The following is a 20,355-nucleotide window of genomic DNA, read 5'->3' on the forward strand; positions in this document are numbered from 1 at the left end:
TTATGTACACTATATTTTTTACCTGAATGGGCTGACCTACAGTATACGTCCTGGGCATGACGTTAAAGTGCATCCGGCAGTGGAGGCTCCTCTATGGGGTCTTGGGGCACTAGGAGGTTAACCCCTTTACTACGGTTAACCCAGGTGGCCCTTGGCAAAGGCCTAGTACCTGACTGCCCCCTAGCCAGGGATACGGTGAAGACCTCAACGGCGAAGCAGGCGGAAGACGGTAGATTTAAGAACTACCACAACGGCTGCGATGGCGGAATAAGGCTGCAGCAGAAAAGGGTCCCCAGTCGTCTTGGATTCCATGCCACTGGACCCTGACCCGATTCTGTCAAGGATCGTGTGGTGACTGTCTGTGCACCAGTCTCCCCACGTAAAACAAAGTCACGGACAGGCATCCTCCATAAAGGGATACACTCCTACCAGGAGGATCGTCATACTCGTTCGAGTGACCGCCGATGACGTGACAAAGGACAGTCCAAAGATGATATTGTTGGTTTACGTTTGCTACGGTAACCAAGCTAAGAATGTGTAAACAATACTTTAAACGTTTCTCTCTGTGTTTATAAGCAAGTATACCAAGTAAAGCAAGCAAGTGAAAAAACATTTATGCAAAGCTCATTATGTTATCAATGAACTGTCATATTTATTTTACATTCAGTGAAGTGAAGTGAATTATATTTATATAGCGCTTTTCTCTCATGACTCAAAGCGCTTTACATAGTGAAACCAATTATCTAAGTTATATTTTAAACCAGTGTGGGTGGCACTGGGAGCAGGTGGGTAAAGTATCTTGCACTCGTACACAACAACAGTGACTAGGATGGCAGAAGCGGGATCGGGAAGTTGCTGGAACAACCACTCTACCAACCGAGCCACACCGTCCCACAAACAGTGTAATAAAATAGCTAATGGCAAATTTATAAAAACATTTTTTTGCTGTATGTATCAATTAGACTCTGTTTTCGGACCCATGACAATTATTATATAAAAAATATAAATATATTAATATAAAAAATTTAATTAATTTTCCAAGATTGTTTACATTTGCTTTACCAAAACAAACTACAGTATTGATGCTGAGCTCTTTGTCATCCATCCATCCATTTTCAACTGCTTGTCCCTCTTGGGGTCACAGGGGTGGCTGGAGCCTATCCCAGCTGTATTCGGGTCGCCACTTCATCGCAGGGCCAACACAGATTGTATTTCCTAAATGTAACCCTTTTTCATGTTGACTTTGTAATCCTTTCTAAATGTGATTTTCTTTGTTTTAATATTGAGGCATTTTTTTATGAATTTTACTATTACTCAAAATACTCAAATGCTCTAAAGGAATCACAGTCTTGAATATTAATACAATGGCATCTTTGTGATACCAGCAGTCTCTCGGTTACTTTTTATACTTAAGGTTGCGAGCAAGAATTCGGGTTTCAAGCCTTCCCGTTGCTAGTTGGCGTAGAAAATGTCACAGTGAAACCTGTAAGAGCCAACCAAAACTTCCTGTGTCTCACTTGCAAAAAATAGCTAATAGACAGCAAGTAAACAGACAGTCAGGGAGACATGAATTAGTCTTTCCAACCATAGGTCTGAAGAAGGTGAGTTTGAAGGAGAGTGCTGAGAAGAAGAAGTGAATGATATTCATTAAATTAAAAAAAATAAATCATCGGAAATATTTACCAAGGTGTGCGTGCAGCCGACTGGGCGAAGCAGTACAAGCTCGCTTCAACTTGCACAATACTAAAGCAGAAAGAGTCCATAAAGGCTAAAATGACGCCAGCTAAGGTTGTTAAAATCATTTATCCCTGAAAATATGTAGAAGCTGCTAATGGTGTGTTTGACAGAAGCACGGTATACAGTTTGAATCCGCTTTTAAAGATAAATGCTGTGCATTCATATTACAAAAAGGGTTGGGTAAAATAATCGATTCGATTCGAATTTTTTTTTATTTTACGATATCCATTCACAAAGCATAATATTGATTATCCTTTCTTATTTTAAAATTGCTCTTTTGCAACATTTGTGAAAGTTGTCCAAAGTTGTTTATGGTGAAGAGAACAAACAAAGGACATTTCAATATTAAGTGCAGATCGAATCGAATGGAATCGTGATTAATCAGTTTAAAACCTTATGAATTGAAATCAAATCGATTTGGGAAATTGACCATGATACCTAGCACTCATTATGTTACTAAATAAAACATGTTACATGTTCCAATTGTGATGATTTTGGCGGCCAAGTGTGGGTTAACTGATTTTAATTAATTTCAATGCGGATAATTGAAGTATTTTGGGTAAAAGCTCTGTCACAGAAGAACCATTTAAACTTGGTACTTAACAAACAAGAAGCAATATGTGAAGCTGGGAGACCACACATCCGTGTGCTTAGATATAGCTTGCTGTGTGCCACAGGGGTCAGTTGTGAGTCCAAAACTATTCAACCTATGTATAAATGACATCAGTAAAGCCATGAAAGTTCTAAAGCAGTGGTTCTTAACCTGGGTTCGATCGAACCCTAGGGGTTTTGTGAGTCAGCTTCAGGGGTTCGGCGGAGCCTCTACCACAGAGGTCTAGACACTCATCGTGTAAATAAAAACTTCTCCCTATCGCCGTATTATGGATACCCCCAAACAATGTTCCCTCTAATTTTCCGTCTGATTTGCAGGTGTGTAATTTGTTGTGAGTTCATGCACTGTGTTGGTTTTGTTCTTTGAACAAGGTGATGGTCATACACAGTTCATTTTGTGCACCAGTAAAAAAACATAACTTTGCCTTGAATTAAAAAAAAAAAATAAAAAAAAAAAAATATATATATATATATTTATTTATTTATTTTTTAACTAAAGAAGGGTTCGGTGAATGCGCATATGAAACTGGCGGGGTTCGGTACCTCCAACAAGGTTAAGAACCACTGCTCTAAAGCTAATACTATTCGCAGGTGACACTACTGCATTCTGCTCAGGGGAAACATCACAGAAATGAATGCAACCTATTATGGTAGAAATGCACAAACCACAAAGATGGTTTAATTAAAAAAAACATTTACTTGGATTCTTTGAATCCAAGTAAATAATAATATTCCAAAAAACAAAAATAGATACTCAAACACAAATACCAATATTTGGTATAGACACTGACATGGTACAAGTCCTACAAGGAAACACATTTTTAAAACCTAAAATAGATAACAACATAAGCTGGAAACCACACATTTAGTACAAACAATGTAAATTGGCAATACATATTTCATTATTGAATAAGGCAAAATAAATTCTGAAACAAAAATGTCTCCATACTCTGTATTGTTCTCTGATAGTTACCATGTCTGATTTATTGTATGGAAAGGTGTGTATGAAAGTACACTTCAATCTCTCACAGTGCTGCAGAGAAGATCAGTTAGGATAATCTATATGGCTGTCTGCAGGGAACATACAATTATGTGTTCAATAAACCTAAAATATTGAAATGTATATACCTTTTACATTTCCAAACCACAAAAAATATTATACAAAGCAAACAACAACAGGCTACCTGAAAATGTAGAAAACATTTTTTAAACAGGAGTTAGATCAATCCAATCTTAGGAATAGAGATGTCCGGTAATGGCTTTTTTGCCAATATCCGATATTCCGATATTGTCCAACTCTTAATTACCGATACCGATATCAACCGATACTGATATATACAGTTGTGGAATTAACACATTATTAAGCCTAATTTTGTTGTGATGCCCCGCTGGATGCATTAAACAATGTAACAAGGTTTTCCAAAATAAATCAACTCAAGTTATGGAAAAAAGTGCCAACATGGCACTGCCATATTCATTATTGAAGTCACAAAGTGCATTATTTTTTTCAACATGCCTCAAAACAGCAGCCTGGAATTTGGTACATGCTCTCCCTGAGAGAACATTAGGAGGTTGAGGTGGGCGGGGTTGGGGGGGTGGGGTTGAAGTGTGTGTGTGTGTATGGGGGGGGGGGGGGGGGGGGTATTTTGTAGCGTCCCGGAAGAGTTAGTGCTGCAAGGGGTTCTGGGTATTTGTTCTGTTGTGTTTATGTTGTGTTACGGTGCGGATTTTCTCCCGAAATGTGTTTATCATTCTTGTTTGGTGTGGGTTCACAGTGTGGCGCATATTTGTAACAGTGTTAAAGTTGTTTATACGACCACCCTCAGTGTGACCTGTATGGCATTCACTTGTGAGTGTGTCAAAAGCCGTAGATATTATGTGACTGGGCCAGCACCCAAAGGCAGTGCCTTCAAAGTTTATTGGGGCTATGTACTTCTTTCTACGTCCGTGTACACAGCTGCGTTTCAGAAAGTCATGAATTTTACTTTTTGGAACCGATACCGACAATTTTGAAACCGATACCGATAATTTCCGATATTACATTTTAAAGCATTTATCAGCCGATAATATCGGCAGTCCGATATTATCGGACATCCCTACTTAGGAATAAACTCACAAATATGCGTCAAATTAAGAAACAGTGCAAACATATGAGGACTGCGTCCCTTAAGTGAGCAGAATAAGGAGCACAACCATTTAGCGTGTCTGTCTTCATGAATATGCAGAATATATGCTTATCATCAGAACGACTATACTTAATTAATTCATCAATGTGGACCCCGGAACAAGTTGAAAAACTTATTGGGGTGTTACCATTTAGTGGTCAATTGTAAGGAATATGTACTCTACTGTGCAATCTACTAATAAAAGTAAGATGCAACTATCATCATTCAGCACGCACAGTTTTTATTTTGCATGTCTAAAAAGTATGTGTAATCTAACACAGTTATTACGCACATGGCTGTGAAAAAGGAGGTGATCGTGCTGTAAAGACAGACGATGGACAGAGAGTCCTCCTTCCTATGTGTGTGTGTCAACCTATTTGGACTGTCAGAAATAAAAAATATTCAACATATCGTCTATTGAGCAATATTATTTTACAACTTTATAGCTTCTACCTAATTAAAAAGAAACACATAAACCAGGGGTTTATGCAGCTGTTTTATTATTGGTCCTCAGCATCTAACAATAACATTCAATATTATTGAGCGATATTATAATGTTGTACAATAATTTTCTTACTCACCAATAGAGCATATATATATATATATATATATATATATATATATATATATATATATATATATATATATATATATATATATATATATATATATATATATATTACCTATCTTTAACCACTTTAAATGCACAAAATGTATCAAAGTGGCCCATATCTACAGTATATTCTTATTTGTTCATTGGACAATTGTATTCATTGGAGTATTTGCTGCCAGTAGTTTTTAATTCATGATTTATTTGAAAAATCAAATATATCAAATGAAAATGATAAAAGTAAAGACTTTTATGGCTTGCCATTTTGTTGCCTTTCTGTACTAAGGTACATACCGATCCGTGAGTATTGAGTGCTGTTGCACCCCTACAGTTATAACGCAAAAGAACTGTTGAAGTACAATGTTTGATACCATGGAACAGAGTTAGGATCAAATAAGCTCTGCTTCTTCCTTCTTCTTTAGAATGTATCAAACTGCAGCATAATTGTTTTTTTGTGCTATAAATGGATTCAAATAAATTGTAATGTACTACTGTATAGCCATGTTTATATAAAGGTGTGTGTGTTTTTTAAGTGTGTGGGGGTGTATGTGTCATTTATTAATACAGTTTATCATTGAATCCTTACGTTGTTGTTTGCTTGTTCACACGATAACAACAAAGCGCCATTATTAGCCTCTCACTTTCTTCATTCACTTGTTTCAGGCCACCAACGAATATTATATACCCACGAGTATCCAACATCGTATCAACATTAATAAGTCAGAAAAGATCACAATAATCATAGTACCTATTTATGCTATGACTTTTTTGCCTTTTGATTATGTGAACTAACTTAACGTAGCAACAGAAAAGGTCAATAAAAAAACCTTTCTATCTCACTGAAAAGCACTTGTTTTATCTGCAACAAGCGGAAATGAGGATCCACACTTTATCCACACCCATCAACACCAACAGAAACCCAGAGGGGTTAATGAGTTATTGGAGAAAGAGGAAATACTTGCCCACAAGTGAGAAGCTGTGATTAATGACACTGTAAAACTGTGCTTGGTGGTGCACAGGCGGCCTTAGGAATACAGACAGCATCACTGGGCCACAGTTTTATCTCACAGCATTCATTCTCTTAAATAAGGCAAACATTGTTGGAGCTGATGATGGATTGCACTATGGTATATTGTGTGCTTGATGGTAAAGACTACAGAGGTACCCTCAACTCCCACCATAAGAAAGACTTCCCTTCATTTAATGGATGCAACAAAGTTACCCAGGATAAGAGTCATTTGAATTGCCCTTTTTCCAATAAAAGGGCTACAAAGGGCAGATCAGAACGTGATTACCCACCACAGTGTGCCCCCCTTAGCCTCAACTCCTTGGCCACAAAGCACAAAGCGCCTCTTGTGTGTCAGCACAGAGAGCAGAGTGATCCTGCGTTATATCATGGCACTGTCCCACTGTCACACAGCGTGCACGCTGACAAGCACAGAGCCATCCAGCCCAGGCTCACCTTCAGCAAGCCCTCAGGTCCTTGGCATGACGCACAAACAACACACTGTACGACAAGAGCCACACAGCCGCACAACATGTCAGTGGGCAGATGTGACGTGGTGACAAAACCACCATGTCTGCTCACACCATATTAGCTCCTTGTAAATATGATACACATCTTAAAGTACCAGTAGAGTGGAACAAAAAAGTGGCCTCTAAATTGAAGTTATAATCATACACATCTGATTTAGGACATCAAAAGACCTAAGTTTGCAGATAAATAAATATGATCAAAATAGCATCAATCTCATGGAGATTCCCGAGCCATTTTGAGAGATAATGAGGAAGGCAGTCACGTGATCGCGTGACGTCGCGCTAGGAACCGAAGATCCCTTCCCCATCAACAACAATGCTAATTAAGCAGACTTGGTTGAGAGCCAAAAACAATTACTTTGGGAAAATGATGATTCAGTACCTTATATTTTTGAGCCCGAACACAAAGAGGATGAGCAATAGGTTTCAGAACGCCGATTGCTACCCAGATGCAGCTTTATTTTGACACTAGCATCCGCAGCGTTGCTATGTGCTTAACATATAAAATAACTAGAGATGTCCGATAATGGCTTTTTTGCCGATATCCGATATCCCGATATTGTCCAACTCTTAATTACCGATACCGATATCAACCGTGGAATTAACACATTATTATGCCTAATTTTGTTGTGATGCCCCGCTGGATGCATTAAACAATGTAACAAGGTTTTCCAAAATAAATCAACTCAAGTTGCCATATTTATTGTTGAAGTCACAAAGTGCATTATTTTTTTTCAACATGCCTCAAAACAGCAGTTTGGAATTTGGGACATGCTCTCCCTGAGAGAGCATGAGGAGGTGGGAGTGGGTGGGGTTGGGGGGTGGGGGGTGGGCCGGTGGGGGTTGTGTTGGGGGGGAGGGGGTAGCGGGGGTGTATATTGTAGCGTCCCGGAAGAGTTAGTGCTGAAAGGGGTTCTGGTATTTGTTCTGTTGTGTTTATGTTGTGTTACGGTGCGGATGTTCTCCCGAAATGTGTTTGTCATTCTTGTTTGGTGTGGGTTCACAGTGTGGCGCATATTTGTAACAGTGTTAAAGTTGTTTATACGGCCACCCTCAGTGTGACCTGTATGGCTGTTGACCAAGTATGAATTGCATTCACTTGTGTGTGTGAAAAGCCGTAGATATTATGTGACTGGGCCGGCACGCAAAGGCAGTGCCTTTAAGGTTTATTGACGCTATGTACTCCTCCTTATGTCCGCGTACACAGCGGGGTTTTGAAATTTTGAAACCGATACGGATAATTTCCGATATTACATTTTAAAGCATTTATCGGCCGATAATATCGGCAGTCCAATATTATCGGACATCTCTAGTGACGTCGTGCTTGGAACCGAAGATCCCTTCCCCATCAACAACAATGCTAATCAAGCAGACTTGGTTGAGAGCCAAAAACTATTCCTTTGGGAAAATGATGATTCAGTACCTTATATATTTTTGAGCCCGAACACAAAGAGGATGAGCAATAGGTTTTAGAACGCCGATTGCTACCCAGATGCAGCTTTATTTTGACACTAGCATCCGCAGAATTGCTATGTGATAAACATATAAACTATATTAAACCATAATGAAACAAACTTACTGTAATATTTCCACTGTGGCTGGGATGTCGACCGACGGGACGCTCACATAACCACTGTTTGGATGAAGATTCAATCACAATCCTCACGAAGGGTTAAAAAAAAAAGTTGCACCAAAAAGCGTCTTTTTGTGTCTTTTTCGCCAACCAGCGAAAGTCAACCAGCCTGTCGATCCATGGCCATATTAGTCTACTGCTACTAGGTGAGAGATGAATGTGTTATAATCTAGAATTTACTTTTATAGCAAGTTTGAGACAAAGCAAAAGCAGCCGCCAGCTTTATTAGCAAGATTTGGTAATTTTAACGTGAAATAAAATATATTGATATTAAGATTTTTTAAAATTAATATCTTGTTTAAAAGTATATCGATATATCTTACAAACTTGGTACATCGCCCAGCCCTATAGTGATGTTATCATTTATAAACATACAGCAATACATTGTGTATAGCTGATTTACTACTACAAAAACATAATTATGATTATAGAAGCGGATATCATTGTTTACATCCAGGGAAGCCATCTTTGAAACGATCTGGGGGTGGGGAGAATGCTCTGACTTTCAGAGTCAGAAATCCGACCTCGAGGGGTGTTCCAGTTGAAATTCCAACAAGGAACTTGGAAATTCAGACTTACCAGTACAAATGGAACGCACCATCAGAACAGACACTCTGTAGACAGCCTGAGAGGAAAGGCTCACAGCAGCACCATTTGCACGCTGAGGAACTTAGAGTGATACGCGCTTTCATGTCTCCAATCATTCAAAACAGTTGCTAGGTTTGTCAATAGTCGCTTTTGAGAAAGAAAGTCACTAAGAGGAGTAGGAAATATATTAGATTTAGCGAGAAAGTCACCAAGTTGACAACACTGTGCTGAGGTGTGTGTGAAAAACAAAGACGCAAAGACCCGCCTTAGGTTGCTTCTGATTGGTTTACACTGTGTGGTGCCTTCCATGGTTGGCACAATTTATGGATTGGTCTGTGCTTGGTTCTTTCGGTAAGTCAATCAGAATTACTGTCTGCCATGTTGCTCTGTCGTTGTCAGACACAAACAACAGTGCTCGTATTACGTCATCATAGAAGTCTCGCAAGATTACAGTGGCCATATTTTGTAACAGATCTACAATCAACCGATTCATGACTTTCAAAAACAGACATCGAGCAATCCATATTACATATGGATCGATCCAGAGGCTCGCCAAACGATGTATTCATATCTCTAAAGTTCAAATCGGTTATCGGTTTGTACTGATTGATTTTTATACCCCTAATTATTTTTTCTTATTTAATCACTCTGTGAATGTTCTGAACTCTTACTTCGATGTCACGGTTGTATAACGCATAATAATGCTGGCCAGAGGGAGGTCAACGTCCCAAATACTGTATGACACATCATGTTCTTCTTTAGGCTACAAATGACTTGAGACTGCTTCAACAGTGCCTTTGCTGGTTGCAGCTAAATAGTTCACTACATTTAGCCTCAAATGATTCAAGATTCGATATCTTCAACAAACAATTATACGCAATCCAAACTTTTTTTCACTCCAGTCTGCTCTGAGTTATCACTTCAGAATATTACAAAATATATTCCTGGATTTGACTAAATCAGGACTATATCAGAACTCATTTAAAATCTACACCCAAGGCAAATACCTGAAAGGCTTTCCAAACACAGAACTGTCATTGTACTTTCTATCCTGTTTACTTTCTGTGTCAGTTCAAGTTAACCTTGCTGAGCAAAGTGTGCAGCGTAAGCAGCCAGTGGTTAAGCTTCTCTTACCTGTTTCCAAAGGAACTCGTCCTCCTGGTTGATCTGCCAGGTGGTGACCACGTGTATGATGGACAGCACTGCTCCGCTTACCACGGCCGCCCTCATCCTTACGGGCAGGAGGGTGTAGATGATGTATATGAAAAACACGGACCACCAGATGCCCTCCGAAGCGCTACGAGGAGCCACCATGAGCACCCCGAACACTTGGACTGACAGCAAAACCCCGATGACCAGGTAGCTGACCATCCACATGTAGTCCTGATGGAAGCCGTTGCGGTTGCACACTACCATAAGAGCCATGAAGAGCGCCATTGCCACCGATAATGCAGATGAATAGGCCACGTGAGGGGGGGCGTGGACACAGTGGAAGGTCAACATGATGCCGCACACAATCACAAGTACCCCCATCAGCATGGTCAAGGAGCTCTGGTTGAGCCTGAAAAAGTATCGCTGGTATAGGCGCTCCAGCTTGCGGGACTGGAACTTTTTCGATTGGAATACCCGCACCACCCTGAGCCAGCAATCCGCAGCAGTCACCACCCCGCCACCGTTGGTGCTGTTTTCGCCCATGTCGCCATTTCCTCCATTACACCCACCTTTTCTGCCCTTCAACTCCCCGTCCTCAAAGTCCAAGTCCACTGATTTCAGCCCCACCCCTTCCCTGTGAGGCCCGGATCTTTTGCCGTAGTGGTCCTCCTGCCAGCCGCATCGGGCACCAAAATTACTCCCACCTCCCATGGCCCCTGCCACTCCTCCACGGTGGTGCTGGTGGAGGGGGGCTCCAGATGGGGGGTCCATGGCATCTGGGTCCCGCAGGCAGCTCATGTAACGTGGGTTGCACAAAGATGAGCCTCCCCTCCGTTTGGACTTCTTGCCATTGCGCTCCCCCCACGCAGTCTTACGGTCATCCACTCTGGCGACTAGGAAACCACTGAACCAGGACATTCTGTGTTAACACAGGCACACAAGCAGGTCACACAAATATCTATAAAATACAGTCTTTCCAGATCAGTTCTGTATTTACCTGTTGGGGTTCTGGTACATGTCCCCGCCCTTTCCCTTGCAGCTGGCTCACTCATTTATCGACTTGGACAAAGTTTTGAAAGAGCAAGGGGTTTCTTGGTAGCCACAACGCAGAGCCACACGCTGGGGGTGACTGGATGGAGTCAAAATCCTGTGTCAAGTCAATGTGCAAAAGTTTTTGAGACTCTGCTGTCAGGCTCGTCGCCGCCGATTTTGCTGGGTCTAGATGAAAAATTCACATAAACAGGAAAAGACGGACACTTTAACACTTTGAATTGTGCCCCATTATACAAAATGTATGTTTAAATTATGTTATAACATGAGTATGTTTCTCACACTTTTCTGCTCCACTTTTTAAAAAAAATGTCCACATTTAAAACATTTCCTTGTGGTCTGCATAACATGTAATGTCGGTGCTTTGGTAAAAAAAAAATGACAGATTGTTTTCCAGACCATTTTCAAGGCGATTTCTGACTGTCTCTTTAGAAGGCGCCGTTTTGTGAGCGGTCTTAAATTACGTGTTACAGCCCTCCTCCAGGCCAAGCCCCCTTTGACGTTGTCTCACCCTGTCAGCCATGTTGTAGTTTTTAGTGTTTCCACATGGATTCTGCTGACAGATATAAGTTAGAACTATACGCTATGTTTTATTAGAAATGGCAACCGGATTTTAGCATGCATGTGCATGTACGAACTAGTCTGCCCCTTAAAAAGAAAAAGAAAGAACTTACTGACTACAACTTTGGACTACAACTGGATATAAATGGCGGACTCACACAAATCTATTTGGGTAAAACTGATCAGTTCAGTTCATTGATTTTTATAGCACATTTAAAAACAACCACCAGTTGGTCAAAGTGCTGTACAGAATTTTACATAAATAATAATAATAATAATTGTAACACAAAAGGATGAGTACAATAGAAAATATACCTTAACAGAAGTGCAGAATATATCACCTAAAATAACTAAAATGTGATTAAAAAAAATAAATACATAAAAATGTATAAAACAAGAAATACAACGACCAGGATATCCTGCCTAACTGGATTTGACACCAGGCAATAAAAATATGTTTTTAGCCTAGATTTAAATTGGCTCAGAGACTGGGAGGATCTAGTAGATATTAGAAGGTTGTTCTACAGTCTAGGCCCTGTCGCTGAAAAGGCTCTATCTCCTCTGATTTTGAGTCTAGTTTTAGGGACAGCCAGGAGGAGCTGGTCTGAAGACCTCAGGGTCCTGCTGGGAGAATAAGGCTGTAGCAGCTCAATAAAATAGGGCAGGGCTACTTGGTGCAAGCATTTAAAAACAATAAGATAACATTTTAAAATGAACTATAAAAGTAACTGGGAGCCAATGAAGAGAGGCCAGAACAGGAGTAATGTGCTCACTTTGCTTAGTTTTGTTTAAAAGACGAGCAGCAGCATTCTGCATGCGCTGCAGCCACTGGAGAGAGCCTTGATCCAGGCCTGCATACAAAGAATTACAGTAATCCAGGTGTGACGTCACAAATGAGTGCAGCAAATTTGACAGTGTTAAATCAACACTTGGGAGTTATTTTCAAAACTTTTGTGTGGTCCTTTTAGGTCCACACCAAATTGTGTCAAATAACACTTTTAAAAGTGTAAAGGGTCAACACTAGCGTAAGTGATGATAACAACACCGAGAATCGTTAAATGAAACACCCATTTGGTGTTATTTTTGGTGTGCAGTGTAAAAAGAACAACACGTGTAGTCTATTTGATAACACCTCATAGAGTTATGGTAAATGGGTTACACTTGTATAGCGCTTATGTACCTTCAAGGTAATCAAAGGGCTTTGACACTTTTTCCACATTCACTCATTCACACACACATTCATACACTGATGCCCGCCAGCTGCCATGCAAGGCCCTAACCACGATTCATCAGGAGCAAGGGTGAAGTGTCTTGCTCAAGGACACAACGGACGTGACTAGGATGGCAGAAGCCAGGGATCGAACCAGGAACCCTCAAATTGCTGGCACGGCCACTCTACCAACCGAGCCACGCCTTCCCGAGTTGAAATAACACACTAAAACTTAAAATGTAAATATATATATATATATATATATATATATATATATATATATATATTTCAACACTAAATAGTGTTAAATATAAAATCATTACACAACATGCCGGGCAGCACAGCGATAAAGGGGTTATTGCATGTGCCCCACTATAAGAAGGTCCTGTGTTCGATCCCCTGTGTGGAGTTTGTATGTACTCTATGACTGCGTGGGTTCCCTTTGGCTATTCCGGCTTCCTCCCACCTCCAAACATGCACCTGGGGATAGGTTGATTGGCAACACTAAAAAAAATGGCCCTAGTGTGTGAATGTGAGAGTGAATGTTTGCGATGAGGTGGCGACTTGTCCGGGGTGTACCCCGCCTTCCGCCCGAAAGCAGCTGGGATAGGCTCCAGCCACCCCCCGCGAACCCGAAAGGGACAAGCGGTAGAAAATGGATATATGGATGGATACACAAAATGTCCAATTTATTTGCACACTATACAGCAACAGCCACGTTCTAAGCCAGGTCATAAAATATGGCAATAAGGTACATCATAATACATCCAAAAAGTTCAATCTGTAGAGCGTGTTTTTTCTGGGGAAATTATATGGAGGGTCATTTCTGTCTTTTTATCGACACTGAATTTATGTAACATAATTTTTTGTGTTTCAATTTTGTGAACTTAATTTTTCTAACATTTCATACAAATGTGTGTGTTTGAAAATTCAATGTTTTCAAATTCAGTGTTCAAAAATTCAGTGTAAAAAAATCAGTGCTGAAAGATTCAGTGCTGAAAAATTCCTTGTCAAAGAATTTGCTGCTTCAAAGAGCAACACTCACCTCTGGTATATTAAGATTGTAGCAATCGATCCTGTCTCAGAACTAGCCAATGAGATGTCAAATTTGAAGTCACGTGACACAGGTCTTGCAAAACAGCATACAAATGTCCATCCCATCCATCCATCTTCTTCCGCTTATCCGAGGTCGGGTCGCGGGGGCAGCAGCCTAAGCAGGGAAGCCCAGACTTCCCTCTCCCCTGCCACTTCGTCCAGCTCTTCCCGGGGGATCCCGAGGCGTTCCCAGGCCAGCCGGGAGACATAGTCTTCCCAACGTGTCCTGGGTCTTCCCCGTGGCCTCCTACCGGTCGGACATGCCCTAAACACCTCCCTAGGGAGGCGTCCGGGTGGCACCCTGACCAGATGCCCGAACCACCTCATCTGGCTCCTCTCGATGTGGAGGAGCAGCGGCTTTACTTTGAGCTCCTCCCGGATGACAGAGCTTCTCACCCTATCTCTAAGGGAGAGCCCCGCCACCCGGCGGAGGAAACTCATTTCGGCCACTTGTACCGGTGATCTTGTCCTTTCGGTCATAACCCAAAGCTCATGACCATAGGTGAGGATGGGAACGTAGATCGACCGGTAAATTGAGAGCTTTGCCTTCCGGCTCAGCTCCTTCTTCACCACAACGGATCGATACAGCGTCCGCATTACTGAAGACGCCGCACCTTTCGATCTCACGATCCACTCTTCCCTCACTCGTGAACAAGACTCCGCGGTACTTGAACTCCTCCACTTGGGGCAGGGTCTCCTCCCCAACCCGGAGATGGCACTCCACCCTTTTCCGGGCGAGAACCATGGACTCGGACATGGAGGTGCTGATTCTCATATAAATGTAGTTGATCATAAACAACCTTCTCTAGAGCCTTGGATAAAAAAAGGGAACTTCGAGAATGGTCTAAAATTCGATAAAATATTGGGGTCAAGGTTATTCTTTTTGATAAGTGGTTGGACCACAGCATGTTTCAAGGAGTTTGGAAAATATCCACATCTCAGGAAAAAATTTACGAGTTGGACAATACAAGGCTCAATCAAGGTAAAAACATTTTAAAAGGCCGACATGGGATAATGTCCAGTGGGCATGCAGAAGGTTTTATCTGTTGAACTATATTTGTAAAGTCAAGGAGGGACTCTGGCTCAAAACCCTCCAAGGCAGTAAGACATGTTTCCACTGAGACTACAGCAGCAGGAAGGTACACTCTAATCGTATATATTTTCTCTGTCAAAAATGTAGAAAAATTGCTTGCAGAGAGTAGAAGAAAGCACCACCCTGTTGGAGTTCAGTGGCTAAATAAACTAGTTCAAAGTGTTAAATAGCACCTGTGATTTGTGGCTATTCTTAGACACAAGATGAGAAAGATAAGTGCTTGTTGCTGCTTTGACTGCCCTTTCATATTCTACTAGACTGTTTCTTAATATTTGTAGAGAGACTCAAAGGTTGTCTTTTTTCCACTTCCGCTCAGCGCGTCGACACGCACGTCTGAGCTCGCGGATGGTCTCGGTCAGCCACGACTGCGTCATTGGTTTAGTGCGTGTCTGTTTCAATGGCCATGACCTCCATGCAGGCGTTATTAAAATAAGATAGCAGTTCATCTGGGGTGGAGTTAAGCAAATCACAATGAGATAAGATCCCAGATGAGGTGATGGATTCAGAAAAGGATGATGCAGTTTGCAGGTTAATTGTGCTGTACCCGGCACGCCAAGACGCACGGAGTAGCCTGGCTTTATAAGCACGTTACGGAAAACAATACAGCGAAGTGATCGGAGAAAAGTTTTTCAACAATTTCAACTTCAGACTAGGGTTGTACAGTATACCGGTACTAATAAAGTATTGCGGTACTAATCAATTGAATTCGGTGCGAAATCACTACCCTCATCTGAATGTCGCTGTGCGGCGGTGACTACAGAGCCAAGGCGTATGATGTTGAGTGTGTCAAAACGCACACACAAAGTGCATACAAGCGATGTTTTTGTCAGAGGTTACATCCTTCACTTTACCCGGCAATGGGTCTGTAAAGCTCCACTCTTTGTTCGGAATGACGAGGTTGTTGATTAGTTACAACTTGGTCACTTTATTTATAATTTCCACAGGGCACAACCGGACATCCACCATGCTATTAACACTCCTGCACATGCTACCGCTACCTCTCCTTACTTGCTTACGTCCCTTACTCCACATACTGGCATTTTTAAAGGAGCACACACACTCATACGCTACTCTCACAACAGCTGCTTTAAAACACGCCTCGCCTAATGTGGCGATTAGTATTACCACCTTTGCTTCAAACTTAGGTAAACATTTAAATAATAAGCATTCAGATCTGCACAAGGAGTTATAAAGAGTGACAGGTAATAATGTAATTGTTACACTTTTCCTGTTGTTCGGCTCCGGTGCAGACCGTAGTCGAGGAGCACAGGGCAGACTTTCCTTCCTTCCAGGGCGGATGTTTTTGTCGGGGGTAACCGGCAATGGGCCTGCTTAGTTGCGCTTTCTGGTCAGAATTCAAAGCCGTCAATTCCTAACAATCTGGTTGCTTTATTATTAGTTTTGCAGGACTCGTTCATCTCTCTGCTGCGCAATGCAAGCGCTACCTCTCTCTCTTTACTCGCCCACTCACTCACTAACTGACGTCCCTCAGCCAACACACATACACTATTCTCATAAGTTAACTAGCTCCTCTGTTGTGCGCATGTAGATACATAACATGCAGATTCGTAGACGCGCACACAGCTGTTTGGCTTGCTGCCAATTATTAGCGGAGTTAAGACCGCCCAATTAGCGTCAACCAATGCAAGTGAAATGACAACATTTTGTAACAAATTCCTACAATTTATGTTTTGCCTTTAATAAATGTGTTTTACCTGCTACATGGCTTATCTGTGTACATTTATCCATAGTTTGTTTTTTAGTACTTATTAATAATTGTATTTTTCTTAAAACACAGACCAGGAGTGGCAACCATAAATCATGAATAATTTAATGTCAGTAAAACTTTCTGTTCTATTCTAACCTAATCCAGTGTTGGCGTTAACTCACTTTTTGGGTCTTTATACGCATTGAAATAAAAAAGGACGCACATTTGCGGGAGTCCGCGCGTCCCACCGGGATGCAGATTTTTTTGAATTTATTTTTTTTACCAACCCTGCCTTCTCTAGGTCAGAACTCTGGTTTGCTTGTTTTTTTTAATGGATTATTGCTTTCCGTCTGTGTTTTGTTTTGTTTATATTTGCCGGTGTCGTGCGAAATTCTGTATCCCTGAAAATGTTTGTGTACCTGCCGAAGGAGCGCGCATGGGGGTGGAGCTCTGTGCCTTGTTCAGACAGCGGCAGCACTTTCATGTTATTAGCGATGTTAATGATACAACATTCTTACAATCATGTCAAAAATTTTCAAAAATGTTGTTGGTGTAACATGTGACATTCAGACCCGAATAAATGCTTTTGATCATCCGTACATGACGTGTTGTATTCACATCGCTGCTTCTCTATTGTGTACGTGTCATGCTGCTGAGGGGTTGATCAGCCTGCTATTTTATAGAAATTACATTAATTGTCAGGCTTGGTCAAAAATAGGACTCAAATGCAGACTAGGGAACAAGCCGGCAGGCTTTTATTTTGAATACTACTTTTCACCTCCTGAGTCAGGGCAATACAACATCATTTATAATCTGACAACTAGGCGAAAAAGGTTCCACAAAAAGGAACAACCGAAAATCACTCCGAAAGAAGGAAACAAAAAATATCAATAGCGAATATAACTCTGAAATGTATCAATAACAAAAAACGCTCCAAAAGGAGGCTGAAACAATGGGCTATAAAACTTCTACACTGTTTCTGATCTAGAAAAATAGTTAACAAAATGTCACTCAAAAAATGTAGGAAAAAGAAGAACTGTAAGAATAAACTGAAACTCACCACTTCGGCTGCAAAACTATATAACCAAAAATCACTCTGCTTAGGAGGAGAAAAGGAAACTCAAAAAATACCAACAAGCGAATTCAGGGTCAGGATACTCAAAAGCGAGACGAGACAAGGCTTTGGCATGAAGCTAGAGATGAACGAGACTACGAGACATTCTTGTACAGAACAAAGGGAGGTGTGGGCTTATGAGACACATGAGGGTAATGGGGAACAGGTGGAAACAATCAGGGATCAGGGATGACGTCAGACTGATGACACAGAAGGAAGGGCAAGTGACCTGAAACGAGAGGAGAGATACTTTTCAAAGACAAGACAAAAAAAAAACCAAGACAAGACATACTTCACCGCTGTGTGACATTAATAACATCCTGTCATTTGGTTTATTATTTATTTAATCTTCTGATAGATTAAAAAATAACACCAATATAATGGGAACAAACACTACAGAGTAGACTCAATTAGATGTTAAAAAATCACGTATTGTATGCCAGAAAGTATGTCACACTTATGTTTATTTTCCTCAAGCTATGTACTAACACATGGGTGGGCAACCCAAAATGTTAAAAGAGCCATATTGGACCAAAAATACAAAAAAATATCTGTCTGGAGCCGCAAAAAATTAAAAGCATTATATGAGTGTTATAATGAAGGCAACACATGATGTAAGTGTCTATATTAGGTATAACAGCCTACTATCAAAGGCTGACGCAAATCTTCTTTGACAGAAATGTTGTATTTTAATTTTTATTCTACACATTTTTGCAACATTGGAAATCATTAGTAAAATGGAGGCTTCTCACAGGATGAGATAACTTCTGGAAATTACTGGCTCAGAATGGCCAAAGGTATAGATGTGTGTGTCCAAGTTAAGGGAAACGACAGGCTGTCTTCTAATGGATTTATTACAATCTTTACAAGCTGGGTAACGTTTGCTGTGGTCTGGAACAACATGGCACACAAACAACTATGAGAAATGCAGCCAATGTTACAAACAAATAATATGTCATGAGACATGCAAATATAAATTAAATACACAGAGGACATAAGTAAAGGAAATTAAATGAGCTCAAATATACCTACAAACAAGGCATATTGATGCAATATGTACATACTGCTAGATGGATTGACCAAATATGCCTGATAAGCACTCCAGCAAATCAATAAAACTCACCTTTGTGCATTCACGCACAGATTAAACGTTTGGTGGACAAAATGAGACAAAGAAGGAATGGCATAAAACACGTTTCTCTGTGGCAGCATTGGATACATTTGTACATGTAAACAAACTACGATGAGTTCAAGGATCGCTAAAATTAGTAGGACAAAACGGTGCTTGCCAAATACTCTCATCAGTGAAGCATGTATAACATAAACAGTGGCATTTATAACAATTAGGAAGGTTTGTGTCATGTTTTTTCTCCTACAAAAAATATATTAAAACAAAAAATATGTTTTTTCCTTCATCTTTTTCCATTTTCACACATCTCTGAAAGAGGTCCAGGGAGCCACTAGGGCAGCGTTAAAGAGCTGCATGCGGCTCTAGAGCCGCGGGTTGCTGACCCCCGTACTAACATGATGTGGATTGTACAGGTATGTACAGACTTGGCATTGTACAAAACTTGTGAATTTGGACTAATTTTATTAATGACAAAAAAGTTAGTAGGATATAAAGAATATTTCAGCATATTTCTGTGCTGCCATTAAATGTGTCCCCCTTCTATTTCCCTCAAATTATGTAGTAACTTCATGTGGTTTATTATGTAGACTTTTAGTATCTTTTACAGCTAAATGTGTACATTTGGACTCATTTTAATAATGACATAAAAGTTAATAGGGGATACCGAATATTTCAGCATATTTCTGTGCTGTCATAAAATGTGTCCCCCTTCTATTTTCTTCAATTGATGTACTAACTTCATGTGGTTTATGATGTACATATTTAGCATCATCAACAAAAAAACCTGTGAATTTGGACAAAAGTTATTAATCACAAAAAAAAGTTAGTAAGTGATACATAATATTTCAGCCTTCTTTTTTGCAAGATTTTTTTCATGTGATGCTCAACCTATAAAACAATAATGAAAATGTTATTGTTACATAAAAAGATAGCTCTTTTAGAAAAATAAAATTTAATATAGTTAGAACATTAACAATGCCTCTCAAAAGTACTTAACAATAGTCATACAAACAATATCACTTGCAATTTATTTTTTGGGCAACAACACAAGCGAAAGATAAATAAGAACAACAAACCCATTGGCACAAAAGTTTAACAATCTATACATATTACTAGGAACTAAGGCTGTCAAAATAACAAGTTATTCACGTGATTAATGAAAAAATACATCAGTAATCATGTACAGACTTAAGTTTAATCATGCAATTTATTTTGGCCGTACACGCCAAGTTTTGTGCAAATACTGTAAATGACATGCATTTAAGTGAAACGTTTAAAAACTTTCCTGGATGACATTCTCAGAATAAAATTGTATCTGTGTAAGCTTCCATTTTGCAAGAGCGTAATCACCTGTGGATGTGG

At 40.3% G+C, this 20,355-nt stretch overlaps 1 protein-coding gene across 1 annotated transcript in view; it reads right to left on the reverse strand.

The window, feature by feature from the left end:
• Positions 1–20,355, reverse strand: part of LOC133618606 (adenylate cyclase type 6-like) — a 166,032-nt gene that overhangs the window by 107,895 nt on the left and 37,782 nt on the right. Inside the window, exons 3-4 of the mRNA XM_061979127.2 lie at positions 11,031–11,251; positions 10,016–10,952 (exon numbers count right to left, since the gene is read on the reverse strand). Coding sequence (XP_061835111.1) covers positions 10,016–10,952; positions 11,031–11,050 — 957 coding nt within the window. The 5' untranslated portion in view covers positions 11,051–11,251. The remainder of the gene's footprint in view (positions 1–10,015; positions 10,953–11,030; positions 11,252–20,355) is intronic.

The sequence above is a fragment of the Nerophis lumbriciformis genome, linkage group LG01 (genome assembly GCF_033978685.3).
Source record: "Nerophis lumbriciformis linkage group LG01, RoL_Nlum_v2.1, whole genome shotgun sequence".
NCBI classification, from domain to species: Eukaryota; Metazoa; Chordata; class Actinopteri; order Syngnathiformes; family Syngnathidae; genus Nerophis; species Nerophis lumbriciformis.